General features: G+C 35.9%; 1 protein-coding gene across 1 annotated transcript in view; it reads left to right on the top strand.

Annotated features, from left to right (window-relative positions):
* Positions 1 to 22,535, top strand: part of sema4f (sema domain, immunoglobulin domain (Ig), transmembrane domain (TM) and short cytoplasmic domain, (semaphorin) 4F) — a 72,683-nt gene that overhangs the window by 45,520 nt on the left and 4,628 nt on the right. The window contains 12 exon segments of the mRNA XM_051114787.1: positions 12,682 to 12,830; positions 15,150 to 15,209; positions 16,871 to 16,969; positions 17,225 to 17,336; positions 18,182 to 18,301; positions 18,420 to 18,574; positions 18,841 to 19,022; positions 19,156 to 19,297; positions 21,716 to 21,829; positions 21,831 to 21,939; positions 22,050 to 22,159; positions 22,349 to 22,485. Coding sequence (XP_050970744.1) covers positions 12,682 to 12,830; positions 15,150 to 15,209; positions 16,871 to 16,969; positions 17,225 to 17,336; positions 18,182 to 18,301; positions 18,420 to 18,574; positions 18,841 to 19,022; positions 19,156 to 19,297; positions 21,716 to 21,829; positions 21,831 to 21,939; positions 22,050 to 22,159; positions 22,349 to 22,485 — 1,489 coding nt within the window.

Here is a 22,535-nt window from a genome sequence, read left to right as displayed (position 1 = left end):
TATAAAAAATTATTTAGATATAAAAATATCGGCTTAAGTGGTTAAACTGAATAGTGGGTAGTATGTGAATAAAGTGCAGGTTTTTGTACAAAAGATGCACAAATGCTTTGTTAATTCAAACCAGAGATTATCAAACTGAAAATCTATAAAGATAACTCAGTACTTAAAGAATTATCAAGACTGTGCTAGTTTTTGCTGTTTTAAGTGCTTTAAGTTTAGCTTTGGTCCCACACTTCTCTGTAATCCTCTTGAGCAGGAACGAATTTAGGGCAAGTGCGATTAGTGACGGCCCCACACTCTTATCATATTCTGTAAAGAGAACAGTATGGAAATGAAATAAGACAAACAGAAACATAAGGCAATGATTATCAACCAGGGACATATGCACTACACATGGTGCTAAAACAGGTTTTGGAGGTATTTGGAGAGATTTCAAGTTTGCAATTGATAACTGTATTAATATAAACGTTGAAATAAAAATATTAGGACAAATGTTAGTCAGAAGATTAGATCAATAAAAATTCTCTGTTTTTCAAACTTTTTTTAGTTTCTGAAGAAAGCAACTCATCAAGTCTGTTTTTCATCCGCACTGAATGGTTTCAGTAAAAATGTGAATTATTGTTATTATGGCTATTTTAAGAATATTAATGATAATCTAAATAGTATATACTATAATTTGAGTTCAGAGGAACATGTTTCTGGTTTGGTTTGGTCTTGATGAAGGAGTCCTAACTTATTAGATTTGAGGAAGGAGTGCCCACTCGTACACTTATCAAAATACTGTGTATGTCTTGTTGTCTGTCTATCCTCAGTCCTACTGTAGTCTCGTTTCTGTCTGAAGTCTTGTAATCGCAGCTCTCTGGAGGAGCTGCTAACTGCCTGTGTTGAAGACACTTTCAAAAAGCTTCACTGAAAGCCAAAGCGCTGAGCTTTTGTAGAATTCAGCACTAAGCCAAAGGAAAGCACTGTCATTTTCTAGCTTTAGCATAGATTAGCGTAGGTTTAGTGGCTACTGTATGTGTGGAAATGCTTTTAGGGTGCTGAAAATGCATTGAATTTTTGAAACTTGAATTTAATAATCAATAAGGGTTATTACATTAATAGCCAGTGTGTTTCATACCAAATATGGTACATGCAAAATACAATTTTTGACCTATTGATTTTCCCTGGTTTCATTGATCTAAGGCACATATTTAAAATGAATGTGCTGTGAATTCAAAACCTCATGTGTTTTTTTCAGAATTAAACTATGGTATTAATTGTCTTTGTGATTGACCTTTTTTATTTATTAATAAATTCTTAATCATAACAAAACCATCGAATCAAACCAAATTATAAGCATATTTGAAATTTCAGAATATATTGCATAATTTGGGTACAAATCTTAATCAAATCAATTTTAGTGCTAGAATGTATGCAATATTTAGCAGCAGTCTTTAGACTATAGACAGTGAATAGGAAAGTTATAAGGAAGCTCAGCACTTGCAAATGAAGGATTCTGATAAACTGGAAGATTAAAAAAAAAAACATTAGTGTGAAGTTTCTGTGTGCATGCGTTTTGAAAATGTATCAGGACATGTCAGTTTACCATGGACAATGGACTCGCAAACAGTGTTTGTGAAAGGTTCTAAAGGTGAAAAGGTGAAAAGGTTCTTTTTCTGCTTTAGTGGAACCAAATCCTATTGCAAAATAACAATCCCAAACACTAATAAAATAATAAAATAAAATAATAGGATATTAAGTAATAATTATTTCATCATCCTGTAGCACTGTTGTGCTTTTAAAATATATATAAAATATATATTTATTCCCTGGTCTTTACAATAATGTGTATGCTAACTGACAACAAACTACATAAAAACAGCGATGAATGAAATGTTACTAATAAGTAGTTCAACGGAAGCATTTGAAGAATGGAAGGATCACTAGAAGACAATGCAATCTTTTAAGCCCAGTGTGACATGCACGCATGGGTTGTGCCTCCTTTTCTCTGCTGCTGTCACACACACATGCTCTGTTGTGAACAGGATGTTGATCAGTGACTGACCTCTGCCATCAATCACCACACACACAATGCACTTCGGTGTAACAATGCAAGCAGTTAGCTAATGTCAAATGCACACACACATACACACACATACAGAGCAAAGGACAATAGTCTCTCCTAAGTCAATGTATCTTAAGTCAATGTGTCATCTATCTGTCTGGTATATGAATCTGTGAGAATGTGTATAATCTGTGTAACTGATATGAACCAGGTTAATCGTGTACATGTATATGACTGTGTGGTCAGACAGGCATGCAGACAGTGGAAATATTTAGGTGGTATTTTATCTGTGGGTGCTTATGAGTGTGTGCATGTGTCTGTTTTAGAGCTAGCTGTTCTTTTGGGGGCAAAAAAGTTCCAGCTGATGAAATACAGAAATACATTTTTTATTGCTAAAAAGTTTAGAATAAGCATTTAGGTTAGAGTTAGTCTCCATGCTAATTATAATTAACAGAACAAAAGAATACAATACAGTATGACCTTTTATTGTTAAACTTTGCAGCACACACACACACACACACACACACACCAGCAGCCATACTGTATGTGCAGCTGGTGAATGTCTATCCACCAGCTGTGTTCTGTTGTTCTGAGAATGTGTATGCATGTGGGTGGGTTAAAAGAGCAGGTTTGTCAGAGACATTAACCATTCTTTATAGAGTGACTGATGAGAACTAGAGTAAGGAAGGATGAAAGATAATAAGATACTCACTGTACGATCAGCACAGACTGTGATTCTATGGCCTCTATTGATAACAGATCAGTGTTATGCCGATTGTTCAAAATATGAACTTTAATTGAACCAGGTTTCCAAAACAATTATTTTGAACAATGGAACGAGGGCTGGGAGATACTGTATATCAGATATTCACAGTATCCATTTATTTCCCTGACAATATAAAATTGTACAACATTGCAATTCTTTTTGCACTTTATATTTGGCCATTACATTTTCTAAATCTTGTGAAATTAAATTAGTTTTGTGATCCGTCCTCACTTTACTAAGTAGAACTACACATCGCCATGTAGTCACCACATGTTGTTCAGGAGGGTTTTAAGAAAAATCCTCCTTGCTCATCCAAAAACAAACTCCAGCATATTCAGTTGTCAGACACAACTTGAATTTCAAATGGGAATGGCTTCTGTGGTCAGATGAAACTTAAAAAAAAGAGCTTTCTGGCAGCAAACACTCAAGATAGGTTTGGTACAAAAAGTACCCCATGTCCACGGTTGAATATACTGCTGGATCTTTAATGTTGTGGGCTTATTTTTCTGCCAGAGATCCTTGACATCTTGTTCAGATACATGGCATCATGGATTCTAGCAAATACCAACAGATAAAAAATGTAAACCTGACTGCGTCTGTTAGAAGTTCTATAATGAGCTGTGGTTGGATCTTCCATCAGGACAGTGATCCAAATCAAACATCAAAATCAACACAAAAATGTGTCACTGAGCATAAAATGAAGCTTCTGCCATGGCCGTCCAAGTTGCCTGACCTGAACACTATAGAAAATGCGTGAGGTGAACTGAAGAGAAGAAGCACCAGCATGGAGCTGGGAAACTGAAGGATCTGAAGAGTTTCTGTATGAAGGAATGGTCTCTGATCTCTTGTCAGGTGTTCTCCAAACTCTTCAGGCATTAAAGAAGAAAACACAGAGCTGTTATTTTGAATAAAGGACATTGCAATAATTGGGTGCCAATAATTGTGGTCAACATGAACTACAGAAAAACATTTATTTCATAAAGAGATTTTCCCCCTGCTTTCCATGGTTTTACTTAAATGATAGGTTAGAATATTGTGAATTTTTTGAATGAAAGATTAAAAGGATAAACAATGCAGATTTATTCTTACAGCCACCTTTGCTCATATTTACCAAGGGTGCCAATATTAGTGGAGGGCACTGTACTTTTTTAAAACTAAAAATAGGAAAGTATACTTTTAGTTTACTTTTCATGCACTTCTCAGAAATGTGCTTTATGTATTTCTCAGAAATATACTTAAATTGACATTTAAGTATACTTGAATTATACTTAGCAAAAGTCAAAATATATCTGTGCTCCGAGAATCCATGTTTTCATTGTTATACGGTAGGGGGCGCTATAACACATCTACTGTACAGAATTTCCAAAACACAAGTGAAGAAGAAACCAAAACAACAGATGCTTCCACATTTAATCTAACACAATCATCAAACATGAAACAGCATCAAAACTGTGTAACGTTGTGGAATAAAATGTTGACCCATGAAGAGGTAATAATGACTGTCAAGCTTTGGAGTGTTGATTGACTCCATCTACGTTTTGATTATCATTCTGCAACCAATTCATAGTCTTTTTTCAGCTTGTTCAAAATGTTGTTCATTTATTTATTTATTTATTTTTTCTTATTTATGAAAGTGACCCACATTTGAGTGTTTATAAAAAAGAATGCATGAAGCTAGAATATAATGTTTTTGTTTAAAAGCAGATACCCTGTTCTTTCTTTTGATGTTTTGTATGTTCAGATATTCATATAACAAAACGTATACAAATTAATACCTAAATAGGGACATATACTTAAAGTATGATGTAAAGTTCACTTAAAGAAAGCTTATGAGTATATCTGCAGTATAAAACTAAACTAGTAGTTTAGGGACTATACTTCAAAGTGTACTAAAAATGCTAAAGTATTTAATAAGTAAACTATCAGTATACCTATAAGTTCAATTTTAGTATAGTTGCAGTACAAACTAAAAACATAGATGTAAACTAGTTGTGTACTCAAAGTTTACTACTGTTATACTTAAAGTATACTTAAAAGTATACTTTCATAGACTAGAAAATAGCCAATTTTACTCCCAAGGAGTATTGAAATAGTACACTTACAAGTATACTACTAGTACACTGATATTTGTGTACTTACTACATAAAGTCTACCTAAAAATATACTTGAACTTTACTTAAGTATACTTAAAATAAACTTATTTATTTATATAAGGGTTAAGTAGTCATTGTTGTGAACGAGTTCAAACTGCCGCCTTAAATCAATCGATTTAAAACTGATTAAAAATGTTCCTAGAAGGATTATGTATTAACATATTTTAGTCAAAAATAAATAAAAAATATACATGTATTATGTTGTTTCATATAAAGGAAAATTATTCTAAATATTGTTATACTCTTTCTTGTGTTCTTTTAGTGAATAACAATTTGGAAAACATGCCTTGATATATAGGCTATTTGAATATAGCCCATTTCAGAACAGATACATCAAGGAATATGTAAAATGTTATCAAATAAATCAATAATCTTTATAAAATCTTAAAAAATATATATATACCACATATTTCTTTGGCTACATTGTCCAGCCCTAGACTGAACCACAGAATGCTCAAGGCTGGTGTTCTCCTTGACACAGTCACAGTTTTTTCTCTGTCTCTCTCTCTCTTTTTTTTTTTTTTCCCCTATACAGCTGTTGAGTTTATCTATTAATCCCAGACTCTCAGGAGTGATGAGAGTGTTTGCAGTTTACTTCCTCTCTTCCTCTATTTGTTTAATGTGGGGTCTGAGAAATTCAATCAGTGAGGCTGCTAAATGTTTGTGTTACTCACAGACTCTTACCACACTACAAACCCTTAGCCTGTCTGCAGTCGAGTCAAGTTAACCCTGATGTTTTTACACTCTCCCCTCCAGGCCACCTGTCATTACAGATTATGTCGCACAGACCCGTGTGTGTGGTCAAGTCAGGGCTCATTTGAAAATCTTTCTCTAGAGTATTTTTGTCTAGCTCAATTAGCATAGCATATGAGTAGCAATGCCAGCGTCTTGAGTTAAATAGACTGATAAAATACACATTAAGTGTCACTGAATATAAGTTAGAGAGGGAGAATCCAATTTTGTGAAAATAATGTAGAGTAACACTACCGTTCAAAAGTGTTTGTTTGTTTTTTGAGCACCTAATCAGTATATTACAATGATTTATAAAGGATTATGTGACTAAAAACCAGAGACTACTGAAAAGTCAGCTTTGCTATTGTAATAATATTTCACATTACTGTATTTTTAAGCAAAACACAGCCTGTGCATTGACTTTAAAACATAAAATATTACCAATCCCAAACATTTGAACTGAACAGTACATTAAAAAAATAATAATAAAGACTAGATGAAATGCTAGTTTGTCACAGTTCAGTGTGTCTTTGTTGTAACAGCCTTCAGAATCTATAAATGATTCACAATCGATTTACATCCTGTAGATGTTGAGAGGTGGAAAATAACTAAAATGTGATCTGACATGATCTGACACTGATAGTGAGATAAATTAGCGAACATATATACACAGCCCACTCCCAGACTGTTGTCATATAACCTGTCCACAGCAATCATACTCTTTTAAGTAGTCTTTTAACTAGAGAAGCAAGAGAAGAACACATACACACACTCACATAAACCCAGTGCCCTGTCAAGATGTGCAAAAGAATAAAACCCTAGAATTACTTTTAAACATGAGCTGTTGGAATAAATCTCCCTTTTAACCTCAGGATAATAATGATATGTGTTTGTCAGTTACTTGAGTGAATTATTTCAAAGTATTTCCTGTGGCTCATGGGTATCAGTTGTGTCATTGTTGTCTAAGGAAATGTAAGATGTTTTCTTGATTATTATCAATGATGTAACCAAATACAAGGTCTTTTGTGAGATGATATTGATCTTATAGCCCATATGCAAAGCAAAACTGTTTATATGCTCTATTACCTGGGATATCTTGACATGTTTGCTTTTTTTTCCCATAAGAGACAGAGGAGTGTGTTTCTTATGTCTGTTTGATTGATGTGCATCTGTTTTATTTCAGACTCATGTATTGCATATCTATTTAAATTTTATATTTACACTGTGACTGTGACTTTAGATTGATGTGTGAAGTGCACTATTACTTACTTTCCCATTTCAATATTTTGAAGGATAATCAAACAATGTTATTCATGAATCAGACATCATTTAGTGCCACATCTGGCGTGTTGTCGCCACTTTTGTAATAAGTCACACCACAGTTTTTGTGGTGTATGAAATGCATGAGGTGCCATTAATTACATTCATCATGCAAGGAGTCTTGCTATTCTTGGCTATCCATCTTTATTTCCACTCCCCGACTCTCCGAATTTACTTCAGCAATTCAGCCACTCAGCTGCATCTACAGTCTCCACAGTAACCAAGAAGCGATCATGAGGAATAAATCATAAATCATGGCTTCAGCATTTTATTCTCTCTGTTACTCCTGACACAGCAGATAAGCCTCAAAAAATTCCCAATGGGGAAACCACAGTAGGAATGGCCATTTTGGATGAGTCAAGGTTGAAGGGCTACTGGAAAATTAGACCAGGTGAAAGAGTGTGTAATTATAGTACGTTTATGAGCAATGCAGGGGTTTTCCTTGTTGACACATAGAGAAACAGTCATTAACAAATATAGCGTAAAGCTCTCTTTTTACTACCTCATACAAACAACAGACCGGAAATCATTCATTTCCAGTGGAGAGTAATACAGGAGCCGCATGGGGTTATGATCACTTGCATATGTCGCATCCAAAATATTTTTTTTTGTTTACATAATGTATATATTTAAGAAAAATGTTGTTGTAATATAAATTATATGAATATAAATATATAAAATATATGTAAATACATATATAAATATATGTAAATACATATAAATATTTTTTAAATATATACTGTATGTGTATATTTGTATTTTCATAATAAATATACACAGTGTACACACAAATATTATGTAAACAAACACTTTTATTTTGGAAGCTATTAATTGCGATTAATCGTTTGACAGCACTAATTTTAATTAAAACTATGAGATTAGAGAAGAACAGTCTCAACTTCAGATGTCATGCCCACGTAACGTTGGCTAAACGTCTGATGCACATGGCACACTTATCTGGAAACAGCTTCGAAGTCATCATCGGATTGGTTAAATTATACAGGATTTCTGGGAGACGTGTGTGTTGCGTTCTTTAACGTTTTGCCTGGAAACAAAGATGTCGTCACGAAGGAGAAAGAAGAAAAAAAGAAGAAAGCTGTCGTGTTTACAGCTGTGACAATGAGCATTTATCAGTATCAGCTAAACTCTGGATTTTCAAAAGTATGCAAAATATTTAAATTTTGCAGCATAGAATCTTTAAAATATGTCCAAGAGTTTTAAACATGATGCGCCACAAAACGTGATTACCTGTCAGTCTGAAGGTCTGGCTACGCGAGACTAAGAAAAGAACAAAGTGAGAATTATGAAAATGTTTGAAAGTGTTTATGCTTTAAACACTATTTTTGTAAAATGGGTGGTTATGACAAATTATGTCTGAAACAACAATTTTATTATAATACTGGAGGTCAGCCTGTCAGAAACCTGATGAAAAACATACAAAGAAACTGAAAAAAACTCCAATTAAGATCAAGCATTCTGTAATGTTATTTTTGTCAGTAGCTGTTTCTATTTACATTAACACTGTAAGCTACTTGTTGGAATTTTATTGCAGTGTTCCTCTCTGTGACTGACAGATTCAGTTTTAGTGTACATTATTCAGCAGTAGTGAATCCCCCTCCTTCTAAAACAGCAATTCCCAAAATCCCTCAGCAGCCAGAGCCAATCAGAGAGCATTTATGCAGCCCAATCGACACACTGTGTGGCCGTACAACATGGCAGAGAAAGAGAATGATGGAAATCAATACGATTTTTGGAGTTTGGGCATAAGAAGGCAGTAAAGGAGAGAGAAAATATTTTACGGTGTGGTACAAGGAGAGACCAAACACACCGAATTCACTCCTGCCCTCATCTCCCTCTTTTTACCCCCTCTCTCTCGTTCGTCATTCATGATTAATGTGCTGAGACTGAATGAATGATTAATGACGGGAGGTTGGCTTTGGCTGCTGTATCAGCCTATGACAGTGTGGCACTGGAGCCTTAGTGACAAGATCCATTGCTCTGTATTTTACCATTTTAACTTGCCTGTGTGTGTTTGTGTGTGTAAGACTGAAAGAGAATTTTGAACATTTGTTCTTGCATCAATTCCTGCTGAGCATCTCTAAATGTGTCTTCGTTGTCTGTCTCAGTCGTGCGCTCTCTCTCACTCACACACACATACTCCCTCACAGACGAGTGGTCAGACACACAGTTGTATGGGATTGGTGCTTGGTTTGGGGGATCGGGGGCAGATGGTCTAGCTCTAGGATCCAACACCACATCGGTATTCATAGCAGAGTGGGGGAAACATTTCTGGAAGGTCTTGGAGGAAAAAGGAAGGAGAGTGACATGAGGACATTTAGCAGAACCTTGCCTACAGCAAGTGTCTTTGTTTGTTTCCATCTACTGCCTCCATCATTCGCTTTTCACTTCTCTGTGTCACTCATTGGGAATGACAGCTAGAAATGATGGAAGAGGTTCTGCTGTTGGCAGATTGTGATGCACAGATTGAGAGAGAGTTGGATGGAGAAAGAGAGTAAACTGTGTGTATGTTAGCTTGAGCTCTGAAAACTGATTTTGAAGTTGAAAAGCAAGTTTGGTGACTGCAAAGGAAATTCCTGAAAAATTCCTGAGCTTGCTTTTGATTTTGTGTATGCTGAGGGTTTTACAGTTACATTTCACATAAAAATAGCTGCTTGTGATCGTCAGTCTTGTATGTGTTTGTTAGGTGTTGTATGCTGAAGGTAAAGTGTGCGGTTTATCTCAGGTCCGGTCTGTGTCTATCCATGCACTATCACACATGCTTGTGTGTTACAGAGTATTAGCGAGGTATTATAACATGACACATTTGGCTTGGCAGCTGTCAGATATTAGCTTTAGATGGAGGTGATTATCTTGCTGTATTAAAGGCTGTTCATCCACACTTAGGAAGCTCATTGTAGATGTGTGTGTGTTTATCTGGTATTTCCTTACATTATAGGGACAAATGTCCCAACAAGTAGAGTAATACCAGTAATTGATGACCTTGTGGGAACATTTTTCGTCCCCAGGAGGAAAACAACTTTTTGAAAAAAAAAATGTTTTTTTTTTTTTTTTTTTTTTTTTAAATAAATAAATAAATAAAACAGCAGAAAGTTTTGTGTGAGGACTAGGTTTGCAAAGTATAAAACCATTACACCTATGGAAGGTCCCCATGAAACCTGTGTGTATATGTACAGGTTTATATGGTTGTGTATAATTATGTAGGTATTACAATGTGAAGATGGTTTATGAGGACACTTCCTGTGTCTTTGTAAACCAAATGGGTTTAACTTGCATGGGTATGTTTAGGGTATGGGGATAAAAATACAGTACAAAAGCCATGTGCCTGTGGAGAATCATATACAAAGTCAAAGTCTGCTTTATTGTCAATTCTGCCACATGTACAGCACATACATACAGAGAATTAAAATTGTGTTACTCTCGGACTCTTGGTGCATGCAGATAACACAAAACTAACAGTAAGACGTAAAAATACAAATAATGCAGATTAAATATATATAAAATACAACTATACAAATATACAAATAAGCACATGTAAAAAAGATAAATAAAGCAGTATAAGGCACATGGCAGATAGAGTGCAAACCAATGAAGTAAACAGTGCAGATATAATTAGTGTAAAAGAGCTTATCAGTCTGTGTAAAGTGACAAAAAGGTCAGAGAGCAGAATGAGGTCAGTGTCTGTGTGTGATGTTGAAAAGGATATAATGTTAGAAGTTTAATGTAAGCAACCACCTAACAATGCTTAGCGAACACTTAGAACACCTTACCATCCATATAACTGCATAAAAACCACCTAGAACACTCTGAAGCCCAAAGTATACTTACGTTTTGATGTGAACGGCTAGCTAAAACACAGCTTAACATTTTTCAAAGTACACTTTATTTGGTAACCTACATGAACACAGGTGGTCAACACATGCATACTAGAAGTTTCATTCTTGTCCAGTCTCTACTATTTCTAAAGTTATAACAGATAAAATTGTGTTTGTGCTTGTTTAAACTAGTTGCGTGTATCTCCTAATTTAATAATAAAAATAATAATAATAATAATAATAATTAAGCTGTCATTTATGTGTATTCATAAAGTCAAAAGTTAATCTAATAATGTGGTCTAAGTTTAAATGTTAGAAAAAGAAATACATTTTAAGACATCTTGTCATATCAAAAGTGGACATTTCTGTAGAATGACCCAAATAGGGATTGTTATTAGTGTGAGATAGAATTTTGTCCAAACATTTCTATACAGGCCTGAACTACAAAGAGTATGTGTGCAAATAAAAAAAGAAAGAATGTTGGATGATTGACTAGGAGATTGAGAGTAGGAGAATCTCTGTTTAATGTTGTCTCATGAGTTCAGACACTGAACAGACAAGACACAGGATATTAACAGTCTGTACTGCTCTAGAAATGAGCATTCATTTTGTACAGGCATGGGCAAACTCAATCCTGGAGGGTCGGTGTCCCTGCAAAGTTTAGCTCCAACCCTGATCAAACACACCTGAACAAGCTAATCAAAGTCTTCAGGATTACAAGAAGGCTACAGACAGGTGAGTTTTATTAGGGTTGGAGCTAAACTCTGCAGGACACCGGCCCTACAGGACCAAGTTTGCCCATGCCTGATTTAGTACATAACATTTAAGTAGGTTTCATGATGAGACCAACTTGTACAGATCAGATCAGATATATTTCTTAGTGTCACTTACTGTGATACTCTGACACTCATATCACACTACAAGATGAGTGTGAGCCGTCCTCTTTTCTGAAATCTTCTCTGCCGTCCTCCTTCTCTTGCTGTTTCTATATACATTTCTCTAATCTCTTCAGTACACAGACATGGTTATGACTACAGTAATGGAGCAAACGAGTGTTTCACATTTAAAAATAAAGAGGAACAAATTAAATGTAATGTAGTGCAGATGCTGTGTTAAATTCGCCATGGACATCAGAAATAGCACATTTTAAAAAGCATTTAGATTTCAGAGCCTCAACCCACATGCTAATATACATATCTGAACAGAATTACTAATCCTCACCAATGCTAAACAGACATTCAGAATGTATGCATGTAAACGTTTAGCTATTCTTGTAAGAAAAATGCAGTGAAACCAACTTGTAACGACATTTGAAATGGGTTTCACTATTTAAAAAGGTTCCTAAATTATATTTTGCTTAAAGTTTTATGATATCAATAGGTTTGTATGAGGGTTAGGGTATAGGGTGTAGTAAATATCATTATCTTAGTATGATTAGCTTCAAAGGTCTGTCAAAAGTCTGTTTTTAGTTTTAATACATATCATCGCCTTGGAATTATAAGGTTCTATCTGACGTTTTTGTCAAAATTGAGTTATTCACATATTCTTGTTCTGTGACAACTTATTTACATTATGTGATGTTTCTTTTGTAAGCTGTGTACATTTTGGGCCTTTTTTTTTTTAAAAAAAAACATAATGGGTTCTATCTATAGAAGTGTATGGAACCCAAAAACTTTGAGGCTCAATATCTCAATACTGCTCAGAATGCAGACAGAACCTTATAATTCCAAGGCGGCGATATATGACTTATAAGAATTAATTTATTTAAAATTGCTATGATAAAACTTTTGATAAGTGATATTTAATCCATGCTTCTTTCTTTTTTCTCAGCAAACATTTCTAGGCTTGGTTCCCCTGATTTTAGTGGCGTAAATAACTTCAGCACCTTCCTGTTGGACCGTGTGTCTGGGGTGCTCTATATTGGTGCACGGGATGCAGTCATAGCTGTGGATACTGCTAATCTGTCGAAGATGAAGATGGTAAGTTCTCTCTCTCTCTTTTTTTTTTTGTTTTCTTGCAGTGAATGTTCCAACTTTTCTTAATTGTCAGTCTTTACTATTTATGTAGCAACGCTTTATGGTTACATTTGTTAACATTGTTAATGCATTAATGGTATTATGAACTAACAATAAATTACAGCATTTATTAATGTAGAGAATGGAGTCCTGCAGGATTGATTCCTGAAGTCTAGAAATGTCTTAGCATTTCTGCATTTTTGGTTCCACTCTCCATATGTCAATCATTTTTAATAGGGCTTGGGTTAAATAATTAAAATAAGGTCTGTGGTTAACACAAGCTCAAGATATTTTCACATTTTATTCTATGACATATAATGCATTTAATAACATACTTGTTTGCTGTTTACTAAACCTGTATTTTTTATTGGGTTTATGCTCTTGCAAACTAACTCAAGCAAACTAATCTGTATTGTGTAAAGCACTATATAAATAAAGATGGCTTGACTTGACTCAAAAGAGCTGTAAGAAGCTTAGTGGCAGTGATATCGAAGTTAACCATTCTGTAGTTTGTTTTATAGTCTAACTTTAGCTTTGTACTTCTGTTGATTGTATTTAGGTTTCAAAATTCATATACATCATCTCTGCAGAACTCTATTAATTTACATATACTAATCCTAACTTGTATGTTTCTAAAATTGTAAGGTATAAGTATACATTAACATTACTTGTATAATGAACAAAAATAAATTAATATATTTATAAATCTATTCATTGTTAGCTCATGACATCTACTGCATTCACTAATGTCAACAAATTCTGACCTTATTGTCAAGTGTTACCATTTATGCAAATTGTAGAGGACAACAGAGGCATATTTTGTAATTTTTTAAAAGAAATTCAAACAATAAATACAGTTTTGTGGCCTTTAATGGGTCGTGACAGATCGCTGTAGCGCATCAGTTCAAGCAGCACGTGAACGGATCATCTCTTCCTCTTTACTAGTTATAGCACAAAATAAACATGGATGAACATCAGAAGGTATCTTGCTTCAAACGCGGAAATATGTCAATACACACAATTTTTTAATCCACTCTACTTACCTGTCTGGTTTGTTTGTCGGACAAAATGGCAGATTCGTGTTATGATTGGTCAGATTGCCTCTCAGTCAAACTCCCGGCGAAGGGTCATTTGTGTTTGTTTAACTGTCATAATGAAAAAGATTTAATTGATGTGGAAAAATAAAATTAGCTAAATCATTGCATAAAATCCTTTGTGCCAAATAACAACATCCGAACTGCACATGAACACACACACATACAGTCATCCTAACAGACAGCCTAACAGGATTCAATACGCTGCTTTTCATCAAGCTAAACTAGATGATCTCATCCCTGGTTGGTAGTGCAGCTCTCTAACCAAATTAACCCTCCCCAACAGCCCTCCCATTTCCCCCAGCAGCCACCTCTCACTGTCTCCTGTCATCAGAGTCAAAATTCATCACACACTGTAATGTGGCTTCACATCCATTTACCCTCAAGCACACAAGAGTGTGTCAGAGCCTACATGCTTGCAACATACCTCCATCTGCGCTATTCATTGTCTGGAAGCAAAATTACTTGGTGAAGTGTCATGTAATATTAATATTATATTAAAATTAAGGAGAGCTACTGTGGTGAGGTCATAGCACTAATATCATGATAACTCATTTCCTGTGCTTAAATGTACAATCGTGTCCCTAAGCAAAGTGTTTTTAGATATTCGGGGTTAGAATTTCTCTGTAAAATATTTTTTACCTCTTTAATCTTACGTTAATATTTTAATGTCTGTTTTTATTTTGTCAGTTATGTAAAATTTGGTGTTGCAAAGAGCAGGCAGGAAAACATACAGTCCGACAGTCTGTATTTTGTTGAATACCGATGGCCACACAGTTACCAGGGTCTTTTCTGAGAATTCAAATTCATATGTCACAACAGGTTTACTCAAATTATCTTTTTATGAGAACTGTCTTTAGAAATCTGTTGTTTAATGTTGTGTAAATGACTACAAATGTTATTTTCTGGTTCTGGATAAATGTATTAATACATTTGATTGCTAAATAAGTAAATCACATTTACAGGTACTGAACGCACATTTTAGGGCCAGATTTACCAAACAGGACAAATTAGCATTAGCGCGATTCCATAAAAGTGCCGATGGGAGGGGAAAATTCTGCAGTTTTTTTTTTAATGCAAAATGAGAATTGCGCTGGCGCAACATTTCTTTTTTAACCAACAAACAATCTGAAGTACTGATTTCTCTCTCTCTCTCTCTCTCTCTCTCTCTCTCTCAATGTTTATGTAGATTGAGTGGAGTGTTCCAGAAGAAAAGAGGAAGTCTTGTGTTGCTAAGGGAAAAACGGAGGTAAACTCATATGGTATATGGTGTGTGTGCTTGACGTGGGGAGACGTAAACAACGTAATAGCAAGCAAACAAACAATATGAATCTTTTGAAAGAGATGGAAAAGATCCTAATCCCAAAATCCACCATTTTCCTGCTTTGTCTATTTTTAAGAGTATTTGTAAGTGTGCCATTAGCACTTTTGGACCAATATGACAGTAGTCACATGTTCACTGACACTCAACAGCGTTGATGTAGCATCAGGCAAAACCAAATATTTTCAGTTTCAGATGTCACTGTAGAAATGCATTATTCAGGGAATTTACCAGGTAGTGCTGTTTTTACAAAATTAAAATTTATTTCATAATGTTTAAACATTTTTAATATATATATATATATATATATATGCATATTTACACTTTAGTATCGTTCTGTATGTGCATGTTAGAGAAAATGGCATATGAGGTGAGTGTGTGTGTGAGAGAGAGATGATGAGCCCACGTATTTGTGGTTAGCATTCACTGCTATGTTGTTGGAGGGTGGGGCCTGTGGGTGATTGACAAGTGGGCTGAGGCCACAATGGGGGAGGGTCAGAAAGGGTGTGATTAGGCAAACAAAAGGTATGTCGTGATAGAATGGAAGAGAGGGGAAAAAGGGAAGATCTGAAGGAGTGAGCTAACTGACCCCGGAGACCTGTGACTGGTCATTTAAATACTAAAAAAGCTTAAATCTTAACATTTGATTAAAACACATGAAAAAGCTCTGAATCAATACAGGCTGGTCTCTCATTAATCATTATTGATGCACTTAATGGTCTGTTTATTCCTGAAATTGAAACTTTTCAAGTAAAGCCAATTGGGTTTAATCAAAATTAGAGAGTGGCATATGTGATAGTCAGGATGCGTTTGTGAATAAAAACCTCTTGTGTGCCTTATCACTTATATTGTGAAATGTCAATCATTACCGATTAACTGTGCCCTTGGAAGGATAAAAGATGGGGGAGGTCTAACTGTAGAAAATGCCTGGAGGTCTCAGATACAGCCCACTGGGGTTCAGGTTATCAGTCACTGTTATTGATACAGAAACACTCTTGTTCTTCTCCGCAATTGTTTCAAAGTCGCCATTTCACACAATCACATAAGTTAGGGGTGCCCAATTCTGGCTCTGGAGGGCCAACATCCTGCACAGTTTAGCTCCAATGTGTCCCACCGTACCTACCTGGAAGATTCTAGTAGTTCTGAAGACCTTGATTACTTTCAGTTGTGTTTAATTGGACAGTGACCCTACAGGATTGGATACCACTGACATAATTGTGAAAAGTATCAGTTCTCCTAAGATATGAGACAATCTGAAAAACCCTAGAAATGTTATGTTATGTTTATACATTTACACTATTAATCAAATGATTACAATGAAAGCTGCAATTTGCTTTTAAATTTGAATTTTTTTTTGTAATCTTTGTTTTTTTTTTTTTGAAATAAGTCTTTTACCAAGGCTACAATTATTTTATCAACAATACAATAAAACAGTAATAATGTGAGATATTATTACAATTTAAAATGACAGCTTTCTATTTTAACACATTTTATTTATTTATTTATTTATTTATTTCCCCTCTGATAGTAAACTACTATGTGTTATTTGTCTCACAGTATGTTGTGCTTTATTTTGCTGCCCCTCACAGGACGATTGCAAGAACTACGTCCGTCTGCTGGAGTTTTTGGGTGATGGACACATATATGCCTGTGGGACCTTTGCCTTTGACCCCCAGTGTACATTTATTGTAAGTCTGTGGGTTTCCACAAGTACACTGACTCAAGTCTTATCATATTATTAAATAGAACAATGCAAAAAGAAATGCACAAAGTAAGACAGCTATACATAATTAGCCTCAGAATTATTGACTGTTTTCCACCTGTGGTATAGGACTAGAAGTATGTACTCCTCTCTAATATATTTTTTTCTTCATCTAATTTTTGTTCATTTTTTTATTTTAAGGAGAGACAGTAATTACATTTATCCTCTCTGCCTCATTTAGAACATTTCTTCATTCTCTTTGGAGAAACATGAAGATGGTAGCATGAAGATGGAGACGGGGAAGGGGAAATGCCCGTTTGAGCCCAGCCAGCATTACACAGCAGTCATGGCAGGTATGAAACACACATTTATTCTAAATAAGGGCATACGACTTGTGACTTCTATTGTTTTTGTACACGGTAAAGGTATATGAATCTAACTAAAACCCAAACCCTCGACCTAAAAGAACATTACAGTTGCAGAAAAAATAATATTTTTTAGGATTGAATGTTTTCTCTCTCCTAAATTCAAACACATAGAAACCTTTCTGTGTATTTAGTTCAGTGTTAAAGCATTATTTAGTACACTGCCATGTCCCCACTTTATTGCGATAGATGACACACACTGTAATTTGTTGGGTTGAGTTGTTTTTAAGAGCTTTACAATTTGTCAAGCCTGGGGGCGGCTTATGTGGTGGTGCAGTAGTCTATCCCTTACAAATGAAAGTGGTCAGTGTACACGACTAAAGCTGCGGCCTCACTAATTCGCTCTGCCTATATATAGATTTATAGATTTGGTCCAAGGACCAGTCTGGTTGCGGGAGTATCCCTACCAGGTAAGTACTGAAGAGCATTTAGCTGCAGAACTTTCTGCACCTTTGAGTACTAGAGCTCTTGGTATTTGTCTGTATGATATCCATGGCTGCAGCCTGGTTCACTACATTTGCCTGTACAGGTAGAGCTAATAATGTTTTACTTAAGAGCCTTTTTATAGTATTCTGGAACACCGTCATGTGTTTTCCATAGCTAATCAAGATTGGCAAATGCGTTTCCATAGCATCAACACCATGATGCAGTATCTTGTTCCATTCTCAGGGATCTGGGTTATATACATAAGATGTTTTCTTCTTGACATCTATTCTATTAAATGTCTATTCTGTTTTTCTCTTTTCCTCCCTGTTTCTCTCTCTCTTTTTCAGGAGGGATCCTTTACACTGCCGCCACAAGTAACTTCCTTGGCACGATGTATGACATTTCCAGGGCAACAGGCATTGAGCAGGAACGCATCCGCACTGAACAATCAATCAACTGGCTTAGTGGTAAGACATTCATCCATCCATTCATTCAGACACAGGCATTTACACATTAAAGCCAAAATTAAATGTCTATTTACACCCAGATTGTTTATAACCACACTCTTCTTGACTTCTGCCTCAGATCCAGAATTTGTCAGTTCTGCCTTCATCCAAGAGGATGAGAAGAACAATCCTACTGGTGAAGATGACAAAATTTACTTTTTCTTTACCGAAGTAGCTAAAGAATATGACCTCTACACCAAGGTCAAAGTGCCCAGAGTCGCCAGAGTCTGCAAGGTAGGAACTAGAGCTGGTCTATTTTCTTGTCTAGTCTCTCTGGCTTTTTATTTTTTTAATTTTGTTTTTAATGGTTTGGCTTGGTTGATGTCTCAGAGGGATGTTGTACAGTAGTTCTGCTGTCAGCAGATATGTTATTCTACTGTTCCACTTGAGTTCAGATTTCTTCAGTCATCAAGTTGTTCTATTCTTTGCCATCTGTCTGTTTTTCATCATTTATTTTCTATCATGTCTGATCTATTTTGGTCTTTCTCTCTGTTTTGTAGTCTGATGTAGGTGGTATGAAGACTCTGCAGAGGCGGTGGACAACATTTCTAAAGGCCCAGCTGGTGTGTGAGGATCGAGCAAGTGGACAGCGATTTAACGTTCTGACTGATGTGTTCACTGTACAGCACCAGCCAGGAGACCCCAGCAGCACACACTTCTATGGCATATTCACCTCACAGTGGTACTTCCTTCTGTTTCACCTTTGACCTAACTTGACCTTCTCATCTCTTTTGAATTATTTCTTTACTTTTCGCTTCTCCATGATTGCTGTTTTGTGCGTTCATCCTTTTTTTTTGTTAATGTGTAATTTGTAGGGAAAGAGAGGAGCTGTCAGCCGTGTGTGTGTACAGTCTGGAGGAGATCACTAAGGTGATGAATGGACCCTTTAAAGAGCTCAAGAAGACCTGTGAGAATTGGATTAACCCAGAGCCCATACCAACACCTCGGCCAGGACAGGTATACAACTGCACACTCATTATTATACCATACCACATAATAATATTATACAATAGATGTAGTTTGTGTGTTATTCAGTTTACAGCACATGCAGACACGTACATTGCAATACTATTGTAGTGGATTGGTACTCACTTCTATTTTTGGATCACGTATCAATAATAAAAGTAAACAAAGGTTCTTTATTGGCGTCAATGGTTCCACAAGGAACCTTTACCATCTGTGGAATCTTTTCATTTCACAAAAGGTTCTTTATATTGGAAAAAGTTTCTTTAGATTTTTAAAAAAGTTCTTCACACTAATAAAAATGGTCTTTTTAAGAACTGTTCACTGAAGGTCTTTTTTAGAATCAAAACTGGTTCTTTAATGGCATCACTGCGAAAAACCCCTTTTGGAACCTTTATTTTTAAGAGTGTATGAGTACATCACATGACGATTTCCCTAACTCAGTTAGTTTGGGGCACTTAGTCAAGAACTAGACACAACAGGGAGCTGTTAAATTATTTAGAATTACTGTAAACAAGAGGGAGTTGGTAAACTGATATATCTGAAAGAAAAATAATAACTTGTAGAGCCTCTTGCTGTATTATCAACACAAGGAAGATACAAGTGTATTAAAATTAATTTTTATTAACATAAGATAAACAAGTGTAATCAACAACTACTAAATTAATACTATGAATGATAAAGGAATAAATAAGATGCATACAATGTAAGCGATTAAGTTGGGTATTGCAATGCATCAAACAAATAAGTGAAAGACTGTTTGTTATTGACTGACCTCAGATATGTAACATCTAATGTAAATTAGAAAATCATATACCGATTAAAATACAACAATGCCATGGTCTCTGGAAAGAGGTTTGGATAAGTGATATTTACACATGGTTGAGTGAGCAGCTTGACAGCAGTGACTTATTGTACTGGTTGTGCTGGGTAACAATGCAGCGGGGAAAGGAGGTGACTTGTGGCTAAGTATGGTGACCTATACTCAGATTTTTTGCTTTGCATTTCACCCATCCAAGTACACACACACACAGCAGTGAGAAGTAAACAAACACACACTGTGAACACACACCCGACCTTGCTCAAGGACCTCACCTCAGTTGTGGTATTGAGGGTGGAGAGAGTGCTGGTTATTCACTCCCCTCACCTACAATCCTTGCCAAACCTGAGACTCGAACCTGCGACTTTTGGGCTACAAGTCCAACTCTCTTAACCATTAGGCCATGACTGTATGGCTGGTTCTAAAATCTGGAACATGCAGATGAGTCCCTGAAGTAAGTGCAGAAGGTCCTTAAACTGGAACGTGCAGATGAAAGTACCTTGAAGTGAAGTTTTGCTCACTGGAGCTTAACGTTGCTACAAATGTTTGTATGTCTTCTACCTCTCTTGGCCAGAGAAACTGGCCAATCCACCTTTGTCTCTCTAGGATGGAGACTCAGGACATGCTGCATCTGTTGTTGTCTTCCTGGATGAAGACTTTAAATGTAAGGTATCTATCTGTAAGTGTCTCTTTTCTCATAGACTTGAGGCACAGAATATAGTCGCATCTGTTGAGGCTTCAAAAGCTGTAGAATCAAAAGAGTTGTATCCGTTAATGTCTCTACCATTACAGGACAGAGTCTCAGAACTTGTCAATCTGTTAATGTCTCTCTAGGATGGAAACTTTGAACATTGGTTGTATCTGTTAGTGTCCCTTCCCCCGTATGCCGGAGACTCAGAACGTTTCGTATCTGCTATTGCCTCCTACCACACAGGCTGGAAAATCCAAACTTGTTGATCTGCTACTATCTCTTACCTCACAGGCCAGAGACTCTTAAGGAAATGTGCAGAAACAGCAGTCAAAGGCCAAAACCTTAGGAATTAGTCTCTAGATGGGTCAAGGGCAGAAACTGCATTTGTCTCGTCTTGTCTTGTCCTATCTTGGGACCAAATCTTGACCATCATAGACTACAATTTTCTATGAAATCTTTCAATTCAAATCTGCAGACTGATTTTGAATTTCAGTAACTAGCGTCAATGTGTCCAGACTGTAAATCAGTGCAAAAATCATAGTGTGTGAATGATGCCCAGATTTTCTCTGTAACCGGTTACGATGTCAGCAAATGTATGATGTCTAGTGATTTAAAATCTATTCAGTTCAATTACATGTAGTGTATTCCAACCTTTATATTTAGGTATTTGGCGGACACTTTTAATTCAGAGTAATTTACAGCGCATACAAGGTATATATAGATAAATAGATACACACACAAACACACACACACACACACACACACACACAGTAGTATTAGTATATGTGTTTGCTAGAAAATCAACCCATTACCTTAGAGTTGCTAGCATCATGTTTCACTATCAACTATCATTACTTAAATCTGCAATGATCTATTTCGTTTCTTCTTTCATATCTCTCAGTGTTTGAATAGTGCTCTGAAGGAGCAGGGCTTTGAGTCCTCCCTGAAGCTGCCTGATAAAGTGCTGACATTTGTGCGTGATCACCCGCTTATGGAGAACAGTGTGGTTGCAGCACCCCCTGATGATCAGAAATGGCATTACATACACTAAACTTGCTGTTACCTTACCAATGGCCTCCAGTGACCTGAAGCAACACATGACCACTATTTTGCACCTTGGAACAGGTAAGAGACATTAAACAGAAAAAAAAAACAAAACATAACAATCATTTAATAATCATCAATAATCATTTAATCATCATGCATGTTTTATATACATGTGCATGTGTTGACAGATCGTGGAGAGCTGCACAAAGTCGCTGTAGTTGGTCCGAATGCAAATCTTATTGAAGAAGTCCCTCTGTTTTCTGCACAGGAGCCAGTGAATAACATATTGCTATACAAAGTAATAACATACAGTTTTTATGTTATTTGTTGTGGTCTGATTTTTTTTGTTTGTTTTTTGTTTTGTGATATAAAACAATACTGTATTTTCAATCTGAATTCATAAATTTTGCCTCCCTCCTAAATCATGTAACTAACATTTAGGGACTGGTGAATGCATTAACTGACCTTTTCTGTTTCTCTGCTGTAGGATGAGGCTCTGGTGGGCACTCCTTTCTCTCTGGTGAAGTTACCCATAGTGAATTGTTCTCTGTACTCTACCTGTGAGGTGTGTGCACGTCTTGGCTGTGTATGGAGGCATAAAGAGGGAGCTTGTGTTAGAATGACGTATGTCACACACAAACACTCATTCACACAAAAGCATATCAGAACATACA

The sequence above is a fragment of the Labeo rohita genome, chromosome 7, assembly GCF_022985175.1.
Source record: "Labeo rohita strain BAU-BD-2019 chromosome 7, IGBB_LRoh.1.0, whole genome shotgun sequence".
NCBI lineage: Eukaryota > Metazoa > Chordata > Actinopteri > Cypriniformes > Cyprinidae > Labeo > Labeo rohita.
The sequence above is the reverse complement of the archived record's forward strand: the minus strand, read 5'-3'. Positions and strand labels throughout refer to the sequence as shown.